Here is a 20,895-nt window from a genome sequence, read left to right on the forward strand (position 1 = left end):
ATCTGCCTATGTCATCATCCTTACAAATGAGAGCTCTTCAAACCTCTTCATGGACATTAGATCTGTTCAGTGTTGGATAATCAATTACAAAAGACTCACAGATCTGAAGTAGCTGGCAGAGCACAGAGTGTGAAATAAGCTATAAAAAATTCAGTGCTGCTATCTTCCCTGGAAGAAGCTTTGAGTTTCAATGAATCAAGCATAATATGTAATCAAGTGTACTAAGCTGTTAAACTGCAGCCCATACATTACTAATAATATTTGTAAAAGTGACCTCTGTTACAGTGTTAGAAAATGGTGGTAAAATGCATATGTCACAGCATCTCTGCATCTCCCTAAACCCCAGCTGTGCTTCAACAAACAGCCCTTCTGAAAAAAAGGACTAGCATCCCTTCAAAAAGATTCTACCTTAATAGTATGACTTTTCATCTGGAACTCTCAAACTGATTTCCAGAGCTGGAAAATTTTCATTACACACAGCTTACATGAGGAGGAACTGAAGCACACAAAGGTGTGTAATTTGTCAAAGACCAAGCTGGCAGTCAGCATCAACTGATGTTGGAACCACAGGCTGTGATTCACCTTGCTGGAGCTGGGAGCATACAGAATTGGTTCCTTTGGCTGAAAGCCACGCAGTTCCTCTTAGAGTCAAGGGAGACCTAGTCTCAGCATCAGCCACTTAGTCACCTCTTCCCAAATTTTATGCCTCCTTTTTGCAAGCTCACACCATGCTCTTGGGGACACCAAACAGAGTTTCTCTTATTACTCTAGAGAATAACCAGGCCTCCAACAACTTTAACAGGAACCAGAACATAAGCTGGAAGGTCAATACCTACACTGTAGATGCATAAAGCTAAGCAAGGTGGATTAGATCAGACTATGAGTGCAGCTCAGGTGATGTGCTAAACTGATGTCTGGTCAACAACCAAAAACATCCTAATGGAAGACCCAGCACACATTGAACTAATCAGATAAGCAGATCTGACAGCTCAAAAGACAAATGCTTTTGTGCCTTCTTTATTATCAAGTACAAGAAGCAATTTCCACACGAACAATATTAATATTTTGTTGCATGCACCTCACTAGGGGGAAGGCAGGAATTATATATATATATATATATGCATACACATGCGACATAATAAAGAGAACAGTGCTGGTTTTGGCTGGGATAGAGCTAATTTTCTTCATAGTAACCGATATGGGGCTATGCTTTGGATTTGTGCTGAAAACAGTATGGATAACACAGGGATGCTTTAGTTACTGCTGAGCAGTGCTTACACAGAGTCAAGGCCTTTTCTGCTCCTCACATTGTCCTGACAGCGAGTAGCCTAGGAGTGTACGAGGAGATGGGAGGGGCACAGCTGGAACATCTGACCCCAACTGACCAAAGGGATATTCCATATCATATGACATCATGCTCAGCTTATAAAGCTGAGGGAAGAAGAAGGAACAGGGGGATATTCAGAGTGATGATGTTTGTCTTCCCAAGTCACCATTATGTGCGATGGAGCCCATCTTTCCTGGAGGTGGCTGAATACCTGCCTGCCCATGGGAAGCAGTGAATTAATTCCTTGTTTTACTTTGCTTGTGTGTGTGGCATTTGCTTTACTTTGCTTTACTTATCTCGATCTCAGTCTTTATCTCAATCCACAAGTTTTCTCACTTTTATTCTTCTGATTCTCTCTCCCACTCCACAGTGAGGGAGTGAGCGAGTGGCTGTGTGGTGCTTAATTGCCATCTGGGGTTAAATCAGAACAAGAATAAATCTCTATTCCTCATGTTAGTTTTGTGAAAGAAGTTTAGATAAAATCATCTTTTTGATTATTTTTCATTGTGATGCTTGTGCTTTTTAAAACGAATGTTTATGATTCATGGATATCTAGCAAGGTGACATCTACCTCTTCCCACCCACCTCCTGTTCCACATCAGATTCTGGTGTTCAAAGTGCATTTATTTTACAAAGGGTCCTGGGTCCCATAAAAGCAACAGCCTTCCTTCCAGAAATTGAAATTTGTAGTTTCAAATCCTGTGCTTCACCTCTTCTTCACCTCTTTTCCTGCTCACCCCATCTCCAGTAAAAACTCATATGGGCAGAATAGTATTGGAAATATGTATCCAGATAAATGATTGATATCTATCCAGAGGTTAACATTACTGAACTTGCTTTTAACTTCTTAACATTACCCTTAGCATGTGATGTTCCTGAGTCAGATAAGCTGTGACTTCTGGATGGAGAGTTGCTACTTCCAGGAACTGGGTCCACAGTGTGAGGAGGTGGGAGCAAAGCCAGGCAAGGTCCTTGCTTATCTGTTCTGCTATCTTCTCCGGATTGCTCAACAGCTGGAGGAGAGAAAGGACATTTTTAGATTAAGACAGTGAAACTAAGGAAAATCAGCTAGTATGTTAGATTAAGTCCTTTTAGGAACAACAGCAACATAAAAAAAAATCCTATTGTTTTAGAATTATAAAAGCTACAATTTTCAGTTATTTTACCCCAAATAAATTTGGTGAGACTTTTGCTTTTACTCTTTAAAATCCTCACATTTTATCTCAACAAATCTCCGCTATACAATCGATGAGCAAGAAGTGGGAACAGCCTCAATTTTTCCAGATGTTTTACTGCAGATGTAGTTACTGGGGGGGAAAAAAAAAAAAATCAAAGTCGCTTTCAAATTATCCACCAGATGGTGCTGGATGCTCTGAAATAATAGACCACGGCCAGTCATCCCCTTCCTGATAGTAAAAGAAGCCTTCTCAGCCATGTCACACTAGGATCCCGGATGGGTGGTTTGTTGCGGGGGAACGAACAACAAACGCAAAACACTGTGTTCTCAACACATGATGAAAACAGACATCCTGGAGTTTGCTGTTGCTTCTCTCCCACACTACGACATGCTGGGGCCCTCTGTGCCCTCCAACTCTAAGTTGCAACTCAGTGCTAAAGCTCTGCAGCCCAGAAAGTGTATGTCAGCGGTAAAGTCTTTGCATGTCAGCCTCTGTGATTTCACTTTTTTTTTTAACAAGAAATAAACATTGAATTTCACCTCCATGTTTTGGCGCAAACTGTACATAACTGAGCCTTCATATATTCCTAGGGTCCCTACTTGCTTCCACAAAACCAGTAATACCACCAGAAATACTCCAGAAATAATACCAGAGCAATTGCTTATCTGTTCTTGGCCAGGTCTTTTATTCGCTAGGGCTGCAATCTAGCTGAAAGCCTGCTTGTTTTTCACATTTTATTATGCAGGTAGTTTCCAGATTGGTGATGCTGCAAACTAAGCCATGATTAAAAGCAAATTGTCTGTGTGAGAGAAACAGAGAAAATGCTTGTGTGGATAACACAGAAATTGTCACTGAGTTTACACTGTTTGGGTGCTGTTCTTTTTTAATGACTTGTCCAAAATGGTACAAGCTCCAGTACTCATTCTGGTACTGGAAAAATCAGGGGGATGCTGGTAGACAGAAGATTTTCCCAAACATTTCTCTTCATAGAGTCATGGCACTGCCTTACTTACTGCACTCAATTTTATGTGCTGTATGTTTTGTTTTTCGGTTTTTTGGTTTTTTTTTTAGTAAGCTGCCTCTTACATCATAAACTGAAAGCACAGTTTTCAAAGAAGATGCATTATTAATGTAAGCCGTACTAGGAATAGGTATATGATGACTATTTTTCTATTTTATTGGTTCTGAAACTTTTGAATATTATGGAGAGGAAGGAAGGAATTGCTCTCCAATAGTGTAGTTGGCACCCATTGAGCTAAAATATGAGGGTGAATAAAAGTGAAAGTCTCGCCAGCTTTATTTGGGGTAAAATAACTGATAAGGAGGGAAGGAAGGAAGGAAGGAAGGAAGGAAGGAAGGAAGGAAGGAAGGAAGGAAGGAAGGAAGGAAGGAAGGAAGGAAGGAAGGAAGGAAGGAAGGAAGGAAGGAAGGAAGGAAGGGTGAGGAAGTAATGAAGGCAGAAGGAAAAGTGAGCAGATAAAAGATGATAACAGAATAACCAAGGAAGATAGCCTCCTTCTAACTGTGAGAGTCTTACTGCACTGCTACACACAGAACAAGAGCTGAGCAACACTTGTGGTGCAGATCAAACCCCAAGGACTCAGTTCCTCAGATCAAAACCCAGCAATTAAAATTATCACCGAATGTGATTCTGGCTATTTCATTCACATATCTTCTGCTGGGCTGTTCCCTGGGACTGCACCTTTCAAGCCCCACTCAAGGTACTCTGGCTTTAACAATACTGTCACGCAAAACAAATCAACAATGTGTTTCGTTTTGTTGGGATTTTTTTATTATTTTAAAGGAGTTATTTTTGCTTGTTTGTTAACAAATCAACCACACAATTAAAAAAAAAAAAAAATGTTTCCTTCAATTTTCTCCTGCATTGAGTATCTGCTGTGTTCTTGCATTGAATACAAAGCTATGGCAGGTTAAACTAACATTTTTCTCTTATTTTGTTTGTATTTAATTTTAAAAATGGACCTGGCTCTGGTAACACAATGGCAATGGGAGACTAACCCTACAAGCTTCTCTCTGTATGTTTTTTAATAGAGTTTTCTTCCTTTATAATTGGCTGTTCATCGTATGTTCTGCTGAAAAGAAATTATTCCAGTTCACATACTCCCAGAGACAAAATACTGGCAGAGCATTGCCAATACTAATCTGTGTGCCATACAGAGGTACATACATCTTCAGCACTTACAATGATGGCCAATGTTGTGTCTATGTCCCTCAAATATTGTACAAGATCTCAACGTTTATGTCTTAAGAGTCTTTGCAAATTCAATGTCTTTATCATCAAATTATGCCTAGATAGAGAGAAAGTTATCATCCCAGGGTGCCAAGACAAGATGTTTCACAGCCTTAAGGAAAAACAAAGTTTTTACAACACCCCAGAGAACCAGCTGTTCTAGCTGTTGTGTTCACCTACTTGTTGCTACACTGTTCCCAGTAGCTTTCAAACAACAGTCAGTAGAGTCTGGCTTTATTAATATTTCCATACAAAACAAGTCAATAAGCTTTTTGGGAGAAAATGAACTGGACAGTAATTAGAAAATACAGAGAAATTAATGCTGGCATTTTCTAATGTATGCCAAGCCAATTTGGACTTTCCCAGACTCATAGAAAATAAGTCCAAAGGAGTCTCTAGATTGTGTAGTCTGACTGCCTGTACCCTTACAGCTTCTAAATCTGGTAGACCTGAGACCAATAACTTATGTTTCTCTAAATTAAATTTATAGGAAATCAGATTTCTTGCAAAGTATTCAAGTCATGACTTAAAATTAACAAATTTGCCATTTTAAACATTTTTCACCCATGGCTGACAAACATTAGCCCACCGTTCGTAACTGTAATGTGAATGTACTTTGGGTTTTATTTGGTTTTAGCTTCCCTCCATTGTTATTTTGTCATTCTGCCCTATGCTGTCCCTCTTGCTAATAAACTAAGCAAATCAAATTTATTAAATCTCTGATTATAAATCCTCTTCCCCAGTGATCAGCTGATGCTTGCATTTCTTCCTGGCACTCTTGGCAATCTGTCTGTGTCTCACTTGAAATAAATGTGGTAGAAGCAAGTTCAAGAGAGTAGTTCAGTCACTTCTGTGCCAAAATCACTTTTTTCCTCCCATGAGCCTTCCTAGACATTTAGGCATTTTTATTTGAGAAGATACAATTGTACAACCTGGCAAAGTATCTTTTCTCCTGTCAGTGTAAAAGCTGAACTTACCCCCAAATAATTTTTTCTCTGCACATTCTGATACTCAGGGCTAGGCTCACTGGAGTATGTTAGAGCAATCCAGCTGGTGACTTGTTAAAAGTGACAGAAACTTCTTGTAAGTGACTAATCAAAATTATGTGAAATACTTAGTGGAAGAGAAACATTCAACAAACTTCCTGGTGACACCAAATTCTCCTTCTCCCCACTCTGATATGTGACTGGGCTCTCTCAGTGCACTTGAAAAATAGACTTGAAAAACCTGCGGGCAGATTCTGTTGAAGAAAATACCTGTAGCTCCATACAAATCTGAGATAACGTCTCTTCCACAGGTAGCTCCTCTAGAAAAATAAACAAACAAACAAACAAAAAACAAAAAAACAAGCCACAAAGAAAGAGATTCAGATATGAGAACAGTAGATATGAAATGTTAATGCTCTGCTTTTTATTCATGTGAGAAATACGTCATTTGATATTCTTCCCCAATGGTCAAGTTTCAGTTTGGATGTGGGCACTCCACATCCCACCTTGTACTGGTGCAGGTGGAGGTACAACTTCTGCTTATGTAAACTGGACAACTAAACCTGTAGAAGTTCTGAAATGTTGTTGTCAGGACAAATAAAACATGATTTGACTTTTCATTGTCTACTCTCTCTTTTACCAGAAGTTTGCTTATTAGCCTTTGGTATTTGTGGCCAACTCCAGAGCTGAAGGCAAAGTCTCACCATTGCGAAGTCTGAGCAAGTGATGTGCAAGAAATGGCTCTCCCTGTTGTGCTACATAGGATTGCGTGATACCAGGTGTCTCACAAGTAAAAGATTGGGCACATCTGTATTGCCTTGTGGAGTGTCAAGTACCTCTCCACTCTGCCAGCAAACAGCAGCATTTTGAGGATGTCCTGAGAAAACCCAGCACAGAGATACTCCACTCTAAATGCACCACAGACTATAAGGCAAAGGAGGACATAAATCAACTCTCCAACTTTAGCAGCTTGATTTTGCAATGTGGAATTTTCTAATAGTATCCATAAAGAAACAAAGCAGAACAACCAACAGGCCAATTCCCCTCCTCAGTCCCCAAATGACTCTTAAATAGTACTCAGGAATGGAAAAGGACAGACTGAGATGGGTAACACGTTGAAAAGACCATCCTTAGATGGTAAAATTTTGGACTCAATCATTCCCACTTTTAATGTTTAAACTATTTCTTTTTTAATATACTACGCAGGGAGCTAGGAAAACAAATTAAGAAAGTCTGCAGAGATTTATAGTCTTGGATCTGTCTTAACTATCTTTAGAACATATGACAAGATTAATCTGACCAATACAGAGGTTTACAAATGAATGAGACATTTATATTCTCCTCCTGGTCAGTGGAGAAAAATGAGTAAGCACAAGATGCCATCGATGCCATCACAAGGCAGAAAGCACTACTTGTCAGATAACATATTTTATTTTCCTAAATGGGCCTGTTTCTCTCCAATGACTGTAAGGAGATGACAGATATAAAAATTTGCTTCATATTCATCATACTGGGTGAATCTTACACTCCATAATTTTGCACAAGTTTGCAACAGGCACCAGAAGATTAGCTTTAAAACCAAATCTTCAGTAGATTTTCAGACTACGAATAAAGTAATGCAAATTGCACTCTGCTCAAGAGGCTAAAAAGGGTATTTGCATTTAGCCAATTTGCATGCGTTACAACAAGTACATTTGCAAATTAAGTGCCTGCTTCAGTAACAGTAGTAATTTGAAAACCAAGCTAATTGTATTTAGAAAGCCAATATGTGCTCTGGTGTAGATCTTGAGTTGTGGTCAACCATCCACACATAACTCTGTCATTTCCCAACCTATAAGCCTGTCCAGGTGAGACACTAATTATCTATTATATGTGCCTATTAAGCAGGACGCCTGAAGCATGTGTTCTGTTGCATGTTGGATTCTATCTGAGAACTCATAAGTTGCAAATGAAAATGCTGTAATTATTTTTTCTTTTTTTTTTTTTCCTCGTTGATGGATTGAATAACATACTATATGCTCTTCTCACCCTATAAGTTGTAAGTTATCTTGAAGTGAAATATATGTTGAGGACAAAGGCATGAAGTGGAAAATAGAAGCTATGAAGGTCGTAAAACTGTAAAGCATAATGTATTATGTTTGATAGTTCTTGTACACAAGCACTGTACAGTGAAACTGGAAAATGTTTTTTGCTCCCTTTTCAAAGCTACTGGCCAATGAAATTGACTGTCCTAATATGATTATCTTTGCAATATAACGAACTGATAACTTCAAAACCCATACACAGAATGACAAAGACACAAAAACACAGATGTGAAATCATGAGCCGCATTTCTTGAATTCAAAGAAGCAGGTGGGAGAGCAGAAATTAGTCAGAGATGCGCCTCATTTTCACAGGAGTTCATGCTGTCATTACAAACACGAGTAAACACGAATTACAGAGCTATATCCCACAAATCAAGCCAGCCAGCAGTTGCACATTGGACCTATGAGGCCTGACCAGGCAAAAAAAGCTTCTGCCAAAATCAGAAAATCTATTAAACAATTGAATTAGGAAGAAAAGCAGAATCATTTTAAATAGCAAGTTGTAATTATGTAACTGGCAGGGAAGAAATAAAATGCAAATTGTAAATGCGGGAATATGTTTCAAAAACACTCATATCACTTTTCAGATTTTTCTTTTCAGTTTTAAAAATACATTTGATCAAGAGTAAAAAAATATGCTAGACTCTTCCCCAGACTTCATGACATTTCAGAACTGGAAGTTTAATTCTTCAAAAAGCGAGGCCAAAAATCACCGAAAGGTAAGTATATTGAGAAATTTATCAAAACATTTTACTCCTCTACACATAAGGCCACACCCTATAAAAGTATTTTCATAAGCTGAAAACGTGGTCATCTTTAATTGTGTGCCAAAATAAACACTAATCAGAAAACAAGGACAAAAATCCTCTAAAATTTGCGAATAGCCCAAGAATTTTGGTACTAAAATGTTTATTGAAAATGCAGCACTGTAAAATATTCAGTGATTTTAAATGTCTGCTGACTTACCCAACTTCAGCTGTGGTAAATCAGGAATCTCCTTCATTATGAGGGTGTAGTACATGTGAAGTCCTCTTTGAGCATTCAAAAGCAGAAGACAGAGGTCTTTATGCCATTTGTATGCGTGCTGCATGCAGTTTTCAGACGGGACATAAAAACTGCCCTGTGCAACAAAAGTATCAAGAAAATAAAACACAGAGGTTAAAATTAATGGTTTACATTTGTCCCAGAGGTTTCCACAAAAGTCCAGCTGTGGGAAGCCTTTCATTTCTAATCAAGCAGTTGGCACTCAAGAGAGGTTTTATCCATCCCTTCTAGCCACCTAACTTGTCAGGCATGTAGCCATAATAGTATCTCATTCTACGTGTACATTTTGCCCATTAGGTCCCAGCAATGTCATCACATGTACGAAGACCCTCAGTCCAAACAGTCTGACAGAGAAGTCCATCTCTGTCCTTCACACATGTCTCACTGCGAAGCCAACATCTTCCCATAACGTAGACAGTGCTGTGCAAAACATACCCTCTCTGCAATAGGAGGAGGGGTGGAAAGGACTATGGAGATGGATGCACTCACTCTCTTTTTTCCTCATGGCCTCTTATACCCCTCTGCAAAGCTTGTAGCTTGATAGTATCACAGTATACTTTGTTATGCATATTAGTGAAAAAAATGTAGATGGCATTACTATCCTATCGACAAATATGAGTCACTCTGTACTCCAGGATCAATGTCTAGATTAGTATATTTCTTGTGGGAGGAGATGTAATTGGACAGATCACAGCATGTTTCATACAAAAATTTCCCAGACAACATATTTACACTTAGAACATAAGCTGAGTTTGCATTAGAGCACCATAAATCGAAACTTTTCACTTCTGTCAAAAAACACTGCTCGTATAAATTAGACATATTTGAAATTTGCACTGCTCAGACTTAAAATAAAACCATTTATTAAACTGTGGTTTTGTGCCCAGGATTTCATGGAGAATTGCAAGGAGTAGTATGACAACTATCAGTAACAGTTAATGTTTCTATGGTCTGTGTATGCATTTTACAGTTTTTATGCAATGATGCAGTAGAATGGTGTTTGAGCACTTGCAATCAATTATTACATCTGGTTGTTGTTCCCCCAAACAGGACTAAGTTGTCTGTACTGCAGAAGGAGAAAGGGTTATGAAAACAGAGAAGTGAGAAAGCCACCTAGGTGCTCTGTCCTTGAAAGATCACGTAAATTGAGAATACATCTGGATCTGCTTTTTACAGCATATGGGCTGCACAAAGGCACCAGGATAAAACTCTCACTGTTGCATGACTATGGAGAAACATGAACAATTTGTAACTTAGTCCACTGCTTGTCACTGATGGGGTAAGAATACAATTCCTAAATGCCAACTAGGTACTGGTTGCCTTCTCAGACACTGGTTGTGCATCTCTTGGAGCAACAGCGAAAACTCACCAACCACACACCAGTGCATCTCCTGTGGTTTTCTCCCTTTGACTTCCCTAAAACCTGTGCTTCATGACTCTTAGCTTAAGCTGGGATGTTTCCCTCAGAAATGCTGCTGGAAACAACAGAAAATTGGAAGTCAATTGATAAATATATATAATTCAATGAAAAAACATCTTATAATCCATTGCTGATTTTTTTAGGCAAAAAATTACTCTGGCATTTAAGTGCTAAACTGACAAGTAGAAGGAAAAATGCGAGATAATTTCATAGTTCACATCAATACTATAACATGGTATTGTTGTGCAAGACTGCATTTTAATAGGGCTATTTGCAGCCTTTCTTGGCATTGGTTACCATTTAAAGCTAAAAATAAAATCTGGAACTGAGCTTAAAAAAATGTGTGAATTAAAGTTGTTGAAAATCTTTATCAATTAGCTCTATTTAATTTTTTTTTAGTGTTTGTCCATTTCTCTTATGGTGCTCTTTCAAATTTGTCAAGATACAGATGATATAAATGTGTGCATAGAGGGCTGAAAAGATTGGTCCCAGATCTCCTTTCTTTTCCTGTCCCAGCTCTCTGGAAGGAATATCTGTGCCAAAGAAGGTGCTGTGCCTTGAGAATACCATTGCATGGCAGGAACAGGGACAACCCAAGGCAATGCCAAACAGGCACAATCCAGGCTGTGCCATGCATGAGTAAAGGGCCATATCATTCAGTTGAACCTTTTTGATGAAACTCTATAAAATGGCAGCTGACTTTGAAACTCAGTTGTTTAATGGAAACATCCAACCTAATCTGAAAAATCATCTTTTCAAGGTGCAAAGAGCGTGACAGCAAAAGGACACCAAGCTCCAAATCTCTGGTCCTTCAGTGGCTTACAGACATCACTGCTCTCACAGGACTGTTTCTTCTGAAAGTTGTCACACATGGGCAGGATCAAGAGCAGGACATAACAGTGATTATTAAACCCACCTCAGGGACAATATAAGCTAATGTGAACTAATATCTGTGCATCCTCATCTGCAGGGACCCGATCAGGGCAGGCAGCTATCAGATGATGCCATTATAAACAGCTTATCCGTCACTCTTCACTAAGCTTGGAAATGTCAAGAAATGTCTTCTTTTGGGGTGGCCTATAGATAGCAAACCTTCCACATTTGCTATTTTCATTTCATCTTCTTCTGCATATTTATTTCCTAGGCTATAGCCTGAAACATAGATTCAGAACACAATACTAGCAAATCAAGTTCAGTAACAAACATGGTACATGCTATTCTAAGGAAAAACACTGCTGTAAAACTATCAGCTAGGAAAAAACCAGTGTCTGTGACCCATTAAACAGTTACAAAGTGCTCAGCTCTCTGGGTTTCTTAAATCAGGAGGACGGATACCAGTTTAATTCTGGTTAAGACAAAACTCCTATTAAAACAAAAGTTTAGACTGAAGCTGAAAATCCCAGCTTGCAAAAAGCATGAAGGTTGCCCTGGGCTTGTAATATCCATTGTCAAAGTATGTTAGGTTCCTTTGTAATGATTCTCATGACCTTTTGAGTTAATTCTTTTGGTCTACTGTTATTTTAATCTCATTAGTTTCTAGGTAGACAAATTTTTCTAGGCTAGTTGGAAAATGAATCTGCACTGATTTCGTTTTCCAAGACCCTCTCTGTCTGTAAGAGTAGACTCTATGTCTGGCTTTTGCCCTTTTCTGTCAAAATTTTGGGAGCACAAGAATATCTGTCACATCTACACTTCAAGACTTACTCCCTAAAGGTACTCTGATACCGAAGATGGATAACAACATAGAAGCTAATAGTACTGACACCAGAGAAAAGTATGACTTCCATTATACCAACATCAACAGAGGCAAAATAGATCAAGAAAGCCAAGATATGATGGAAAAAGAGGCAATCAGGAAAATAATACAAACAGCTGCAAATAATGGTGATGATTGCAGAATCTGCAATGATTTGGCTTAAGATTTTTTTTTTTCCTGTGATATATGAAACACTGTAACTCTGCCTGCTTGATCCCCTGAGGTTCCCCCAGTTTGGGAAACTGTGGCAGAGAACTCCGCTGCCAATCCTGCGGGCAGCTGAACTGCTTGCCTCAGCAACTGGGTAAATCTAAAATACTTCATAGCTCCTTGCTCCTCAGTGATGAAATAGAGCAACTAATTTTCCTGTGTCAGGTGAGCACCTAAGTGTACGCATTATATCAAAAGGGATAGATCACTTAAGGTATGTCTGCAGGGTATCGTGAAGAATTATGTGCGTATAGCCTTAATTTATCTGTTTCTCAGTTTACTGAGGAGTGATGACATAACAAAAAACCTTGCCAAATGCCAGCTAAAAACAACTGCCTACTGTTTTGGAAATGTAAAGTGTTCAGTTCAAATTGATCTTGTTCTGCAGACCTATTGCCCAACAATGGACTGTCACTGCCCTTTGTCCATCTGTTCTCTAAGGTGTTCTTCTAGATTTGTCCAGCCAAGTAAAATAGCCTACACAATCAACAACCCCAAACAAACTAAACATTCTTGACAATACCCTTGCTGAATAAATTTAAATAAATCAGCCTTTTAAATGAGTAATGCTCTTTTCAGTCAACAGATTTGTCCTATAATCAGAGTGTATTACTTTAAAAATGTACTTTTCCTTTATAAAAAGAGAAAGGAAAATTACTTGAGAAATGGAAACAGTGTAATTAAATAAGGTTCATGCCAATTCATTATTCAAATGCAGAGAACAATTTTTGAGTATCCACTTCCAGTGTACTAAATCTATCTAATATCAAAGGCACCAACTGGATTTCACAGTTTGTAATATGCAGTAAGTTGCTTGTATTTGTTTTGTATTAAAGTAATTTCACAAGCTATGTTAACTATGTACAATGTTCAACAATAGCACTAACAGTTGGTAAATTAGATGCTTTATGTTTAATGTAATTCGAAACAGTGTTTCACAATTCTAATTAAAATTAAAATTGCTTGTCAAGAATTTTAAGATACTAAAAAGCCATTCCGGACTAAATAGATAAGTTTTGCAGTCTCCAGCAGTCTTTCATTATGAGACAGAACTAGCCTACCTTGCTATTTCTGGCAAAGATCTAGAGAACTGCTTGAAACAGAGGAAGAAATCTCAGCATTCTGAGATGAATATAGTTTCTGAGAGCACAGCGTCTGCCCATTCATCTTCATGCCCATATTCGTTGCCTAATATGTAAATTTTATTCAAGTTCCAAACTCTACTTCAGAGACTGTTTCCTAGGATAGATTTCCTGTTATTGGGTGTTTGGAAATCAAATTATAATTACAGCTTGAGCTAATACATTATTGTTTACATCTCGTTACATTTTTTTAAAAAAAGAAAGATGATTAAAAGATAAGGATTTTTGGTAATTAGGGATATATGACTGAAGCATACGAGCAGAGGAATATTCTTTCACATGTGTAGGAACACAAATGACAGAGTTATTTGTATTTTACATATATATTACATACGTTTGTATTTTTGTAGACATCAAAGATAATATATCTAAAATATAATTTATATTATATTATATTATATTATATTATATCATATTATTATTATAATCTCTGTATGTACCCACATATGTATATGCATATGTACGTTTCCATTCAGCTATGGAAAAAAAAGAAAACAAAACAACTCTCCCTCAATTCACTGATCAGTAGAAAATGCTAGATCCCTGTGCCAGACAGTGAAAAATTATTGGCAAATATGAAACCATACCAAAGACATGAAAGTCCACAGTAGCCAACTTGTGAATACTGTTCCATGGTGACATATTGTTTCTTTTTAGCCTAGTTTCCTCAGCAAACACTACATATTCAATCACACTCTTCGTGTATGTGTCACCTGACAGTGCTCCCAGCAGTTTTTCTAAATGCTGTCTGAATTTAGCACTCTTTGAGACATAGGAAAAGGTCCCCAAGACATTAAATGCCTAAAAGTGTGGTGAAAATGGGCAGACAAGAAAGAAAAGGGACTTTAAATATTTCTTTAGCAGAAAGACTGTAGACTACATATAACAGACATGGTACACAAATCTTGATCTTATCTGGCAGAAAAATAATACATCTCTGTGTTCTCCATCTGTCAGCAGCAGATTTGTGAACACAGAACTTTCTTGAGGAATGGGTGACAACCACATAAGCCAGCTCCTATAAACATCATTCCTCTAATATCTACTAACAGGAAGACAACACGCTTATGAGAGAAACAGTTATGGAAAATCGGGAAAACCTTCCATCAAACAAAGTGAAACCTAGAACCAAACATGTAAGATAAGCGGATATATTGGACTAGGATGCACTTGAATGTGCATATTCTATCAACTTAACAAATTGCCTTGCTTGTGTTGATTTACTAGTTGGCTGTATAATATGATGGTTCATTACTCAAAGCTCGAAAATAAAAGAAAAATAATACCCTTATGTTATGTTTATCTTTGATTTATATGACACTAGTAACACTAATCAAAAGTGTCAATAAAAGACAATAGTTAGAAAGATATTGACTATATATTGAACTATTCTTTGCCTCTCACTAAATCTGTCATGTAAGAAAACATAGGCTGGTATTTCATAAACGCAAGATACAATTTGACATTTATATTAACTTTCAGAATTACTTTGTCAAAACCACTGGGATGATAATGCAGTGAAAAAAAATATTTGAGATTGGAGTCAGATTTAGTGCTGATTTACACTTTGTACAAAATTAGCAGGAAGAAAGTATTGGACTTGAGACCATTGATAAACAGGAACCTTAAGGCTTGAAAAAGAGCCATCCTCTGAATAGTTAGAAGACAATTATCCTGGTCAGCTCTAATGGTTGGGTCTCATTGTTTCAATACTGTAAGTTACTGTTCAGAACATAAGCAGTAGATTTCAAATTACCAATGGCTTGGAAAGAAGCGGCCAAGAAAGTATTTGATCCATCTAAAAATATAATTCTAGTTTAAAAAAAGTTCCACAGGTCACATTAATTTCCCTTAAAGTTCTTCTAGGAGAAAATTCTGGTAAAACACTAACAAAGTTCCAAATGTCTTATGCTGACAGTCTTAGAACCAAACATTTTGATTTTGGATTTCAAATAAAACTTCTGGCTTTTTTTTTTTTTTTCATTTTCTTTTTCTTCAAGATCATGTTGAGGTAAAAAGTATATCATACAGCTTAAAGGTCCAAAAGAAAACAAAAACCTTTTTTCTATGACCAGGTGTTGGTTTGTTGAGGGTTTTTTTTTCCAGATTTTTCCTTTAGGGAACATTTCACATTTTTTAAAAAAATATCGATTCAATAGAAATGAAGCCAAATTCTGTTATCTTCTCATTTTGTCTGAATTCTGTTTCCCATATCACTTTGAAAACTGAACTTGGTGTCTTGAGGTCAAGTTGCACCCTATGTATCATCACAAGTGTCTACAATCATGATGGCTCCATGTAAAAACATACATAGCATATTCTATAGAAGTTTTTAAACAGTTCCGGTGATGATGAATAAGAAGGGAAAAAATTCAATTTCCTCCACCTGATCTCTGGGGTTATACATCACCACAGAGAAAATTAAAGCCGTAAAAACATTTCTTTAGCAGTAAATTAGGCACTGGAGAAGATGTCTCATGAAAGTTAAAGCAGGTGTCTGACAGGAGGTATACTTCTTCCAAGATCAGCACTGAATCATCTGGCACAAGAAAAGTCATATGGTTTTCTTTCCCACTGTTAGATATATGCATGAAAATAGCACATATTAGTCCACATTTTCATCTTGTTATTATTAAGAGTCCATGTAGGGAACATTCACAAGGCACACTGAAGTATCCTTTGGCTAAGAGAAGATACAACAATAGTGAATAATGATTTTAAGGGGAAAAAACAGTGGTGGACTTTCAAACCATTTGGAAATAATTGTTTATGCAAAAAAGGATTCAGCTTAGATAAATAGGCAGATAACGAGACAGACAGACAGACACATACATATATATAAAGCTGGTCTTTTTATGTAATTTTAAATTTAATATTTATAAATACACACACAGTGTAAATTCTGTCCTCCTAAACAAGCACAGTGCCGACATCAAAAAGGGCCTTAGTACATTGTCCTTTCTGATTACAGAGAGTCCATGCTACTCACTCACAGATAAGGAAAGTAAATCCCCTCCTGTTGCTGTGATCAAACAAGGACCCCTGAGCTGAAGCACAGCCTTGTTGTTACACATCGCTGCAGGCTGCAGGCATAAAATCAGTCAAGTTCTAAAAGGACACTTGTTAACATTTCTTTTTGTCTCTCCCACCTGTATGTACACAATCACACATGTAGAAGGAGATCCTGTTCAGTGGCATAATGCAACAGTGCCATTAAAATCGGCATTCAGAACAACAGAAAATAGCAAAAATATTTTGATTTAATTTTTATACATAGCAACAGGGAAGGATACATTCAGCTGCTACTCTGGATGGGGTGTAGATGGCATATGCTATGTAATCATGCAGGTTAGCAGCTGGCAGAGGAATTTAGCTCTTTGCATCAGTGCTATGTATTATCTGATACTCAATAAATGAATAAATAAATAAACAAATGCTTCCTAGGATTTTATAGCATCCCGACAGTTTTGTTTTCAAAAGTTTGCAATTAATTTTGTAAGTGGCAATGATCAAAGCTTTAACACATCCCAGTTCGCTCACATAAGAATGGTGAGATTAGTATCTAGCAAAGCATTTATATTTGTCTATGAACATGTCCAGCTCAGCTTATCACCCTGGACTCCCTTCATAGCACCCAGAAAGAAACAGACATTTCTGGAGCACACTTCATCCTCTCTACCTCAAATGTTGCTGTTATAATGTGTTATTCCCCAGAAATGCTCCTTGCATTGCACAGACTGTATATGAAGGAGAATGAAACTAGGAGCTTGGATGCAGACAATTTAGATATGGGCAGAGAAGTTCCACCCCAGTGCTTACTAAACAGTAATTAATATAGTTTTGAACAGTACTCTCCTCATGAACTGTGATATTTCAGGGCTTAGAGGTAACAGAGCTTCTATTTTAATTTACTTCTTTAATTCTGCACCTTTTGGAGCAAGAATCTGGTTTTAATTGGGGGGCTGTATTTATGTCAGCATGGAAATACTGAAATATCAATGGTAATAAAACCACATACGAAGATCAACAGGGTCTGTTTTTATATAGTGGTTGTCATTTACAAAATCTGAAGTGCATCATAAATAAATCAGTACCATTTTCTGGGTTTTACATTGGAGAAAACTAATTCTCAGAAAGATCACCTGAACAACTATTTCAGAGGAAGAAAACTGCAGGGCATCCTGGATTTGAATAGATATTTTCTTCCCTCAAACAGTGTGAATGTTTCAGACGTAATGATTTGGATTCTTCACTTTGTGGTAACTACTGGCTCCAAGGAGGTGACAACCAGTCCCAGAGCACGTATTTATCTGGGTCTAGTGTGAGCTTGAAAAGCCTCTAACCGAGAGAAAAAGCAGGAACTGGATGGACTAGAGAAGTGATTGTGCCACTGTACTCAGCACTGGTGAGGCCCCTCCTTGAATACTATGTTCAGTTTTGGGCCCCTCATCATAAGAAAGACATTGAGGGACATGGTTTAGTGCTAGAGTTAGGTTATGGTTGGACTTGATGATCCCGAGGGTCTCTTCCAACCAAAATGATTCTATGATTCTATGACATCAGATGGAAGTGAAGGTCCCATCTTGTGTTGCCCTCATAGTGTTCCCTGCAGGAGGGCATGGCCATGCCTGATAAAAGAGTCAACTGAAGCTACTTTGCCAGAGCGTGTGGGATAGTTTGGACCTGACAACCAAATTAGCTAAAACCAGTTCTCTTGCAGATGCCATTTGTCTCATAGTGTTTGTCACGAAACGCTATTAAACACAGTGAACTTCTATCGTACTTGCATGCACCAAACTACTTGGCTCAGTATTGCTTTCTGATGCACAGACCCAGAGCAAATGGTCACTCCAAAATGCTCTTTATTTAATAAGAGCAACAGCGAGGACCACAGTTTCCTATTTAGAAATGCCAGACTCTATTAAATACTGCCAGTCACCGCCAGAGAGAAAGTGACTTCAGGCTTGGATGTCTGTTCATGTATGACTAGAGCTACAGGAATAATTGATTTTACAGTTTGATGCCCAAACTGGGAAAAAAAGAACATGTTAGGTCAACTTAGAATGAAATTATTTTCTTGTTCAGAGTGAAATCAAACACCCTTCTGTTTTTGTTTTTTTTTTTTTTAAAGACATTTTTAATAGTGGTTGTAAGTTATCTAATTATTATGCCTTCACATTTCAAGACTTGTCATTAAGCACCATAACAGACTTTGTATACCCTCTTAATGCACTACAGATAGAAATTAAAAGATACCTTTTACTCATCTGTACATTGCAAAGCTAGATAAATTGCCACAAGCTGAATTGTAACCAAGCACAGGATGCCATAGCAATTTTTTAAGCTGAGGAACGGTAAACAGTAGGAAGCGGAGAGGATGTTTTTAAAGAAAATATATTCCAACCTACTATAATATATGCCTGTTTCACGATTTCCCACAAAGGTGGTGAACTGATCACAACACCCCTTCCTATTTCTCAGCAGAGTATTTGGGATCTCCCACTTGTTAGGAAAATGGCATACCATTGGGCTACAACACTTAAGAGGAGAACTAGGCTGACACTGTAACCTCTGCACACCATTCAGTTTTGAGAAATAGCCCAAGTTGCACTGCACTTGTCCCACTACTGCTCCATTTGGGCTTTCTGAAATTTGACTCCTTTTTTGTCCTTCCAAAACATTCACCAAAATTGCTTCAAAATTCAATATCACCGTGATCAAACATTTGATGAGTCCTGTTATTAAGATGGAGTATTATGCCTGGAATCAGAAGAAGAGGGTCCTGACTGATGTACTGCCACTAAACACAGGATCAACTCAGCAGCCTCAGTGAAGAAATCTACCTATAACAACCAAGCTTGCTTTCTTTATGCAGCAGTTCATGACAATAAAATTTAGCTTGGGCCTAGTGAAATTTCCCAAGAAACCGTGCTTGAGTTGTGTGAAGACCTTGAGACAGCAGCACACAAAGCTGCCATTTTAATCGTAAAAAGCCCAATAACTCAGCATCTTACTACTCTCTTAAAATAAAACTATACTCAGCTATAAATATGTCCATATACAGACGAAGAGTTAATTACTTCAAACCCTGAAGCACCAACCTGTCATAAGATAAAGGAAGGATTTTTGGTGTTGCCACAGCCTGAAAAAGTTGCTCATTTTTAAGACTGTGTTCCAAATTTGGAGGCTGAGTAAAAGATACCAGCCAAGAAGATCTGGTACTTATGACCCTGGTGGTACATAAATCAAGCCCAAGCGATACACAACAGTAGCCTGAGTTAGGGAAATGTATTTGAAGTGAAAGGTGTGCTCATTGCTGCAAACTATTGACTTTTTATCAGCATTACCTATAAGATGAGCAAAGGTAAAAAGAGTCCACGGCTAGAAAGTGGGGAATTTGGTGACAAAATGAACTTGGATCCTGATCTATGGGGAAAGAGAAATCACATGGAGATGTAAGACTGGAACCTTACTTTGGAAGATGTGCAATAAGAAATGGGAGAGGATGGATTGCTGGTGACTCCAAGAAGTAGTATTCTGTTTCTGGAATTTGCTTCTCAGATATCATTGAGATCAATGCTTTTGGCATTTGTACAGGAGGAAAGATTCAAAGGCAAAGACAGGGATCCTCCTGTCCAAAGAAAGGAACGTATAAAGAATCAGATGGGTAAGAAGTGCAGAAAGAATACTAAGAAGATTACCAAAAAGCAAGTCCCACTTAAATGAGGTGATCAGTTTCCTCATTTCCAGTTCACAGTTTGCATAAAGAAAACCTTTATGAGTTTGATGCTGCCACAAGCAAAATCTGAGGACCATTATTCAAGCATCATGCAAAATAAAATAAGAGATATTTGCTTTTCTTGAGAAACCTAGAATTCAAAGACATCAGACAAAAAAAAAAAAAAAAAAAAAAAGAAGAAAAGACAAAACAGGATCTCTGTGTATTGCCGCATTTCTCAATATTCCCTATCAGTCCAATGGCCTGAGTTTTTGCTCGCTGGAAATCGCTGTGGGGAACACATATATATTGTCTTGCAACATCTCATGGTGACATAAAGAAACTAAGAAGGCTTGTGAATTATTTTAATAGAAAGGGTATAGGAACATAAGCCTCTTGGGATTTGTGATACATTTTCATTCCTGCCTATGAACAACATGTTTATGACTTGCATTGTTTGCTTTTCAGACTACTTCTGCAGGTGGCCACAATCACTTTGAATTCTGTCATTCTACCCCCACTAGTTTGGCTTCTGAAATGACTTTTACAGTAGGTATTACCTGAAAATAGCATCCCAGTGAATTATTTTGCTTCTGATCACATAGAGTCTTGTAGGAAAGAAGGGATATGGCACCAACCATACCCACCAACCATTCATGTGAGAGCTTTGCCTAAATTTCAGTGTAGAGATCTCTATAATCAGAGCAGTTGCTGCATGCTGGTTAATTAGCTTTGTCTTTACAAATGGAGATAAAAATTAAAATAATCATAATATTATT

The 20,895-nt window shown here is 37.7% G+C and overlaps 1 protein-coding gene across 1 annotated transcript in view; it reads right to left on the minus strand.

Annotated features, from left to right (window-relative positions):
- Nucleotides 1-20,895, minus strand: part of FAM135B (family with sequence similarity 135 member B) — a 138,857-nt gene that overhangs the window by 22,140 nt on the left and 95,822 nt on the right. Inside the window, exons 7-9 of the mRNA XM_065628718.1 lie at nt 8,793-8,946; nt 6,013-6,062; nt 2,185-2,340 (exon numbers count right to left, since the gene is read on the minus strand). Of these exons, the coding sequence (XP_065484790.1) occupies nt 2,185-2,340; nt 6,013-6,062; nt 8,793-8,946 (360 nt within the window). The remainder of the gene's footprint in view (nt 1-2,184; nt 2,341-6,012; nt 6,063-8,792; nt 8,947-20,895) is intronic.

Source organism: Caloenas nicobarica, chromosome 2 (assembly GCF_036013445.1).
Source record: "Caloenas nicobarica isolate bCalNic1 chromosome 2, bCalNic1.hap1, whole genome shotgun sequence".
NCBI lineage: Eukaryota > Metazoa > Chordata > Aves > Columbiformes > Columbidae > Caloenas > Caloenas nicobarica.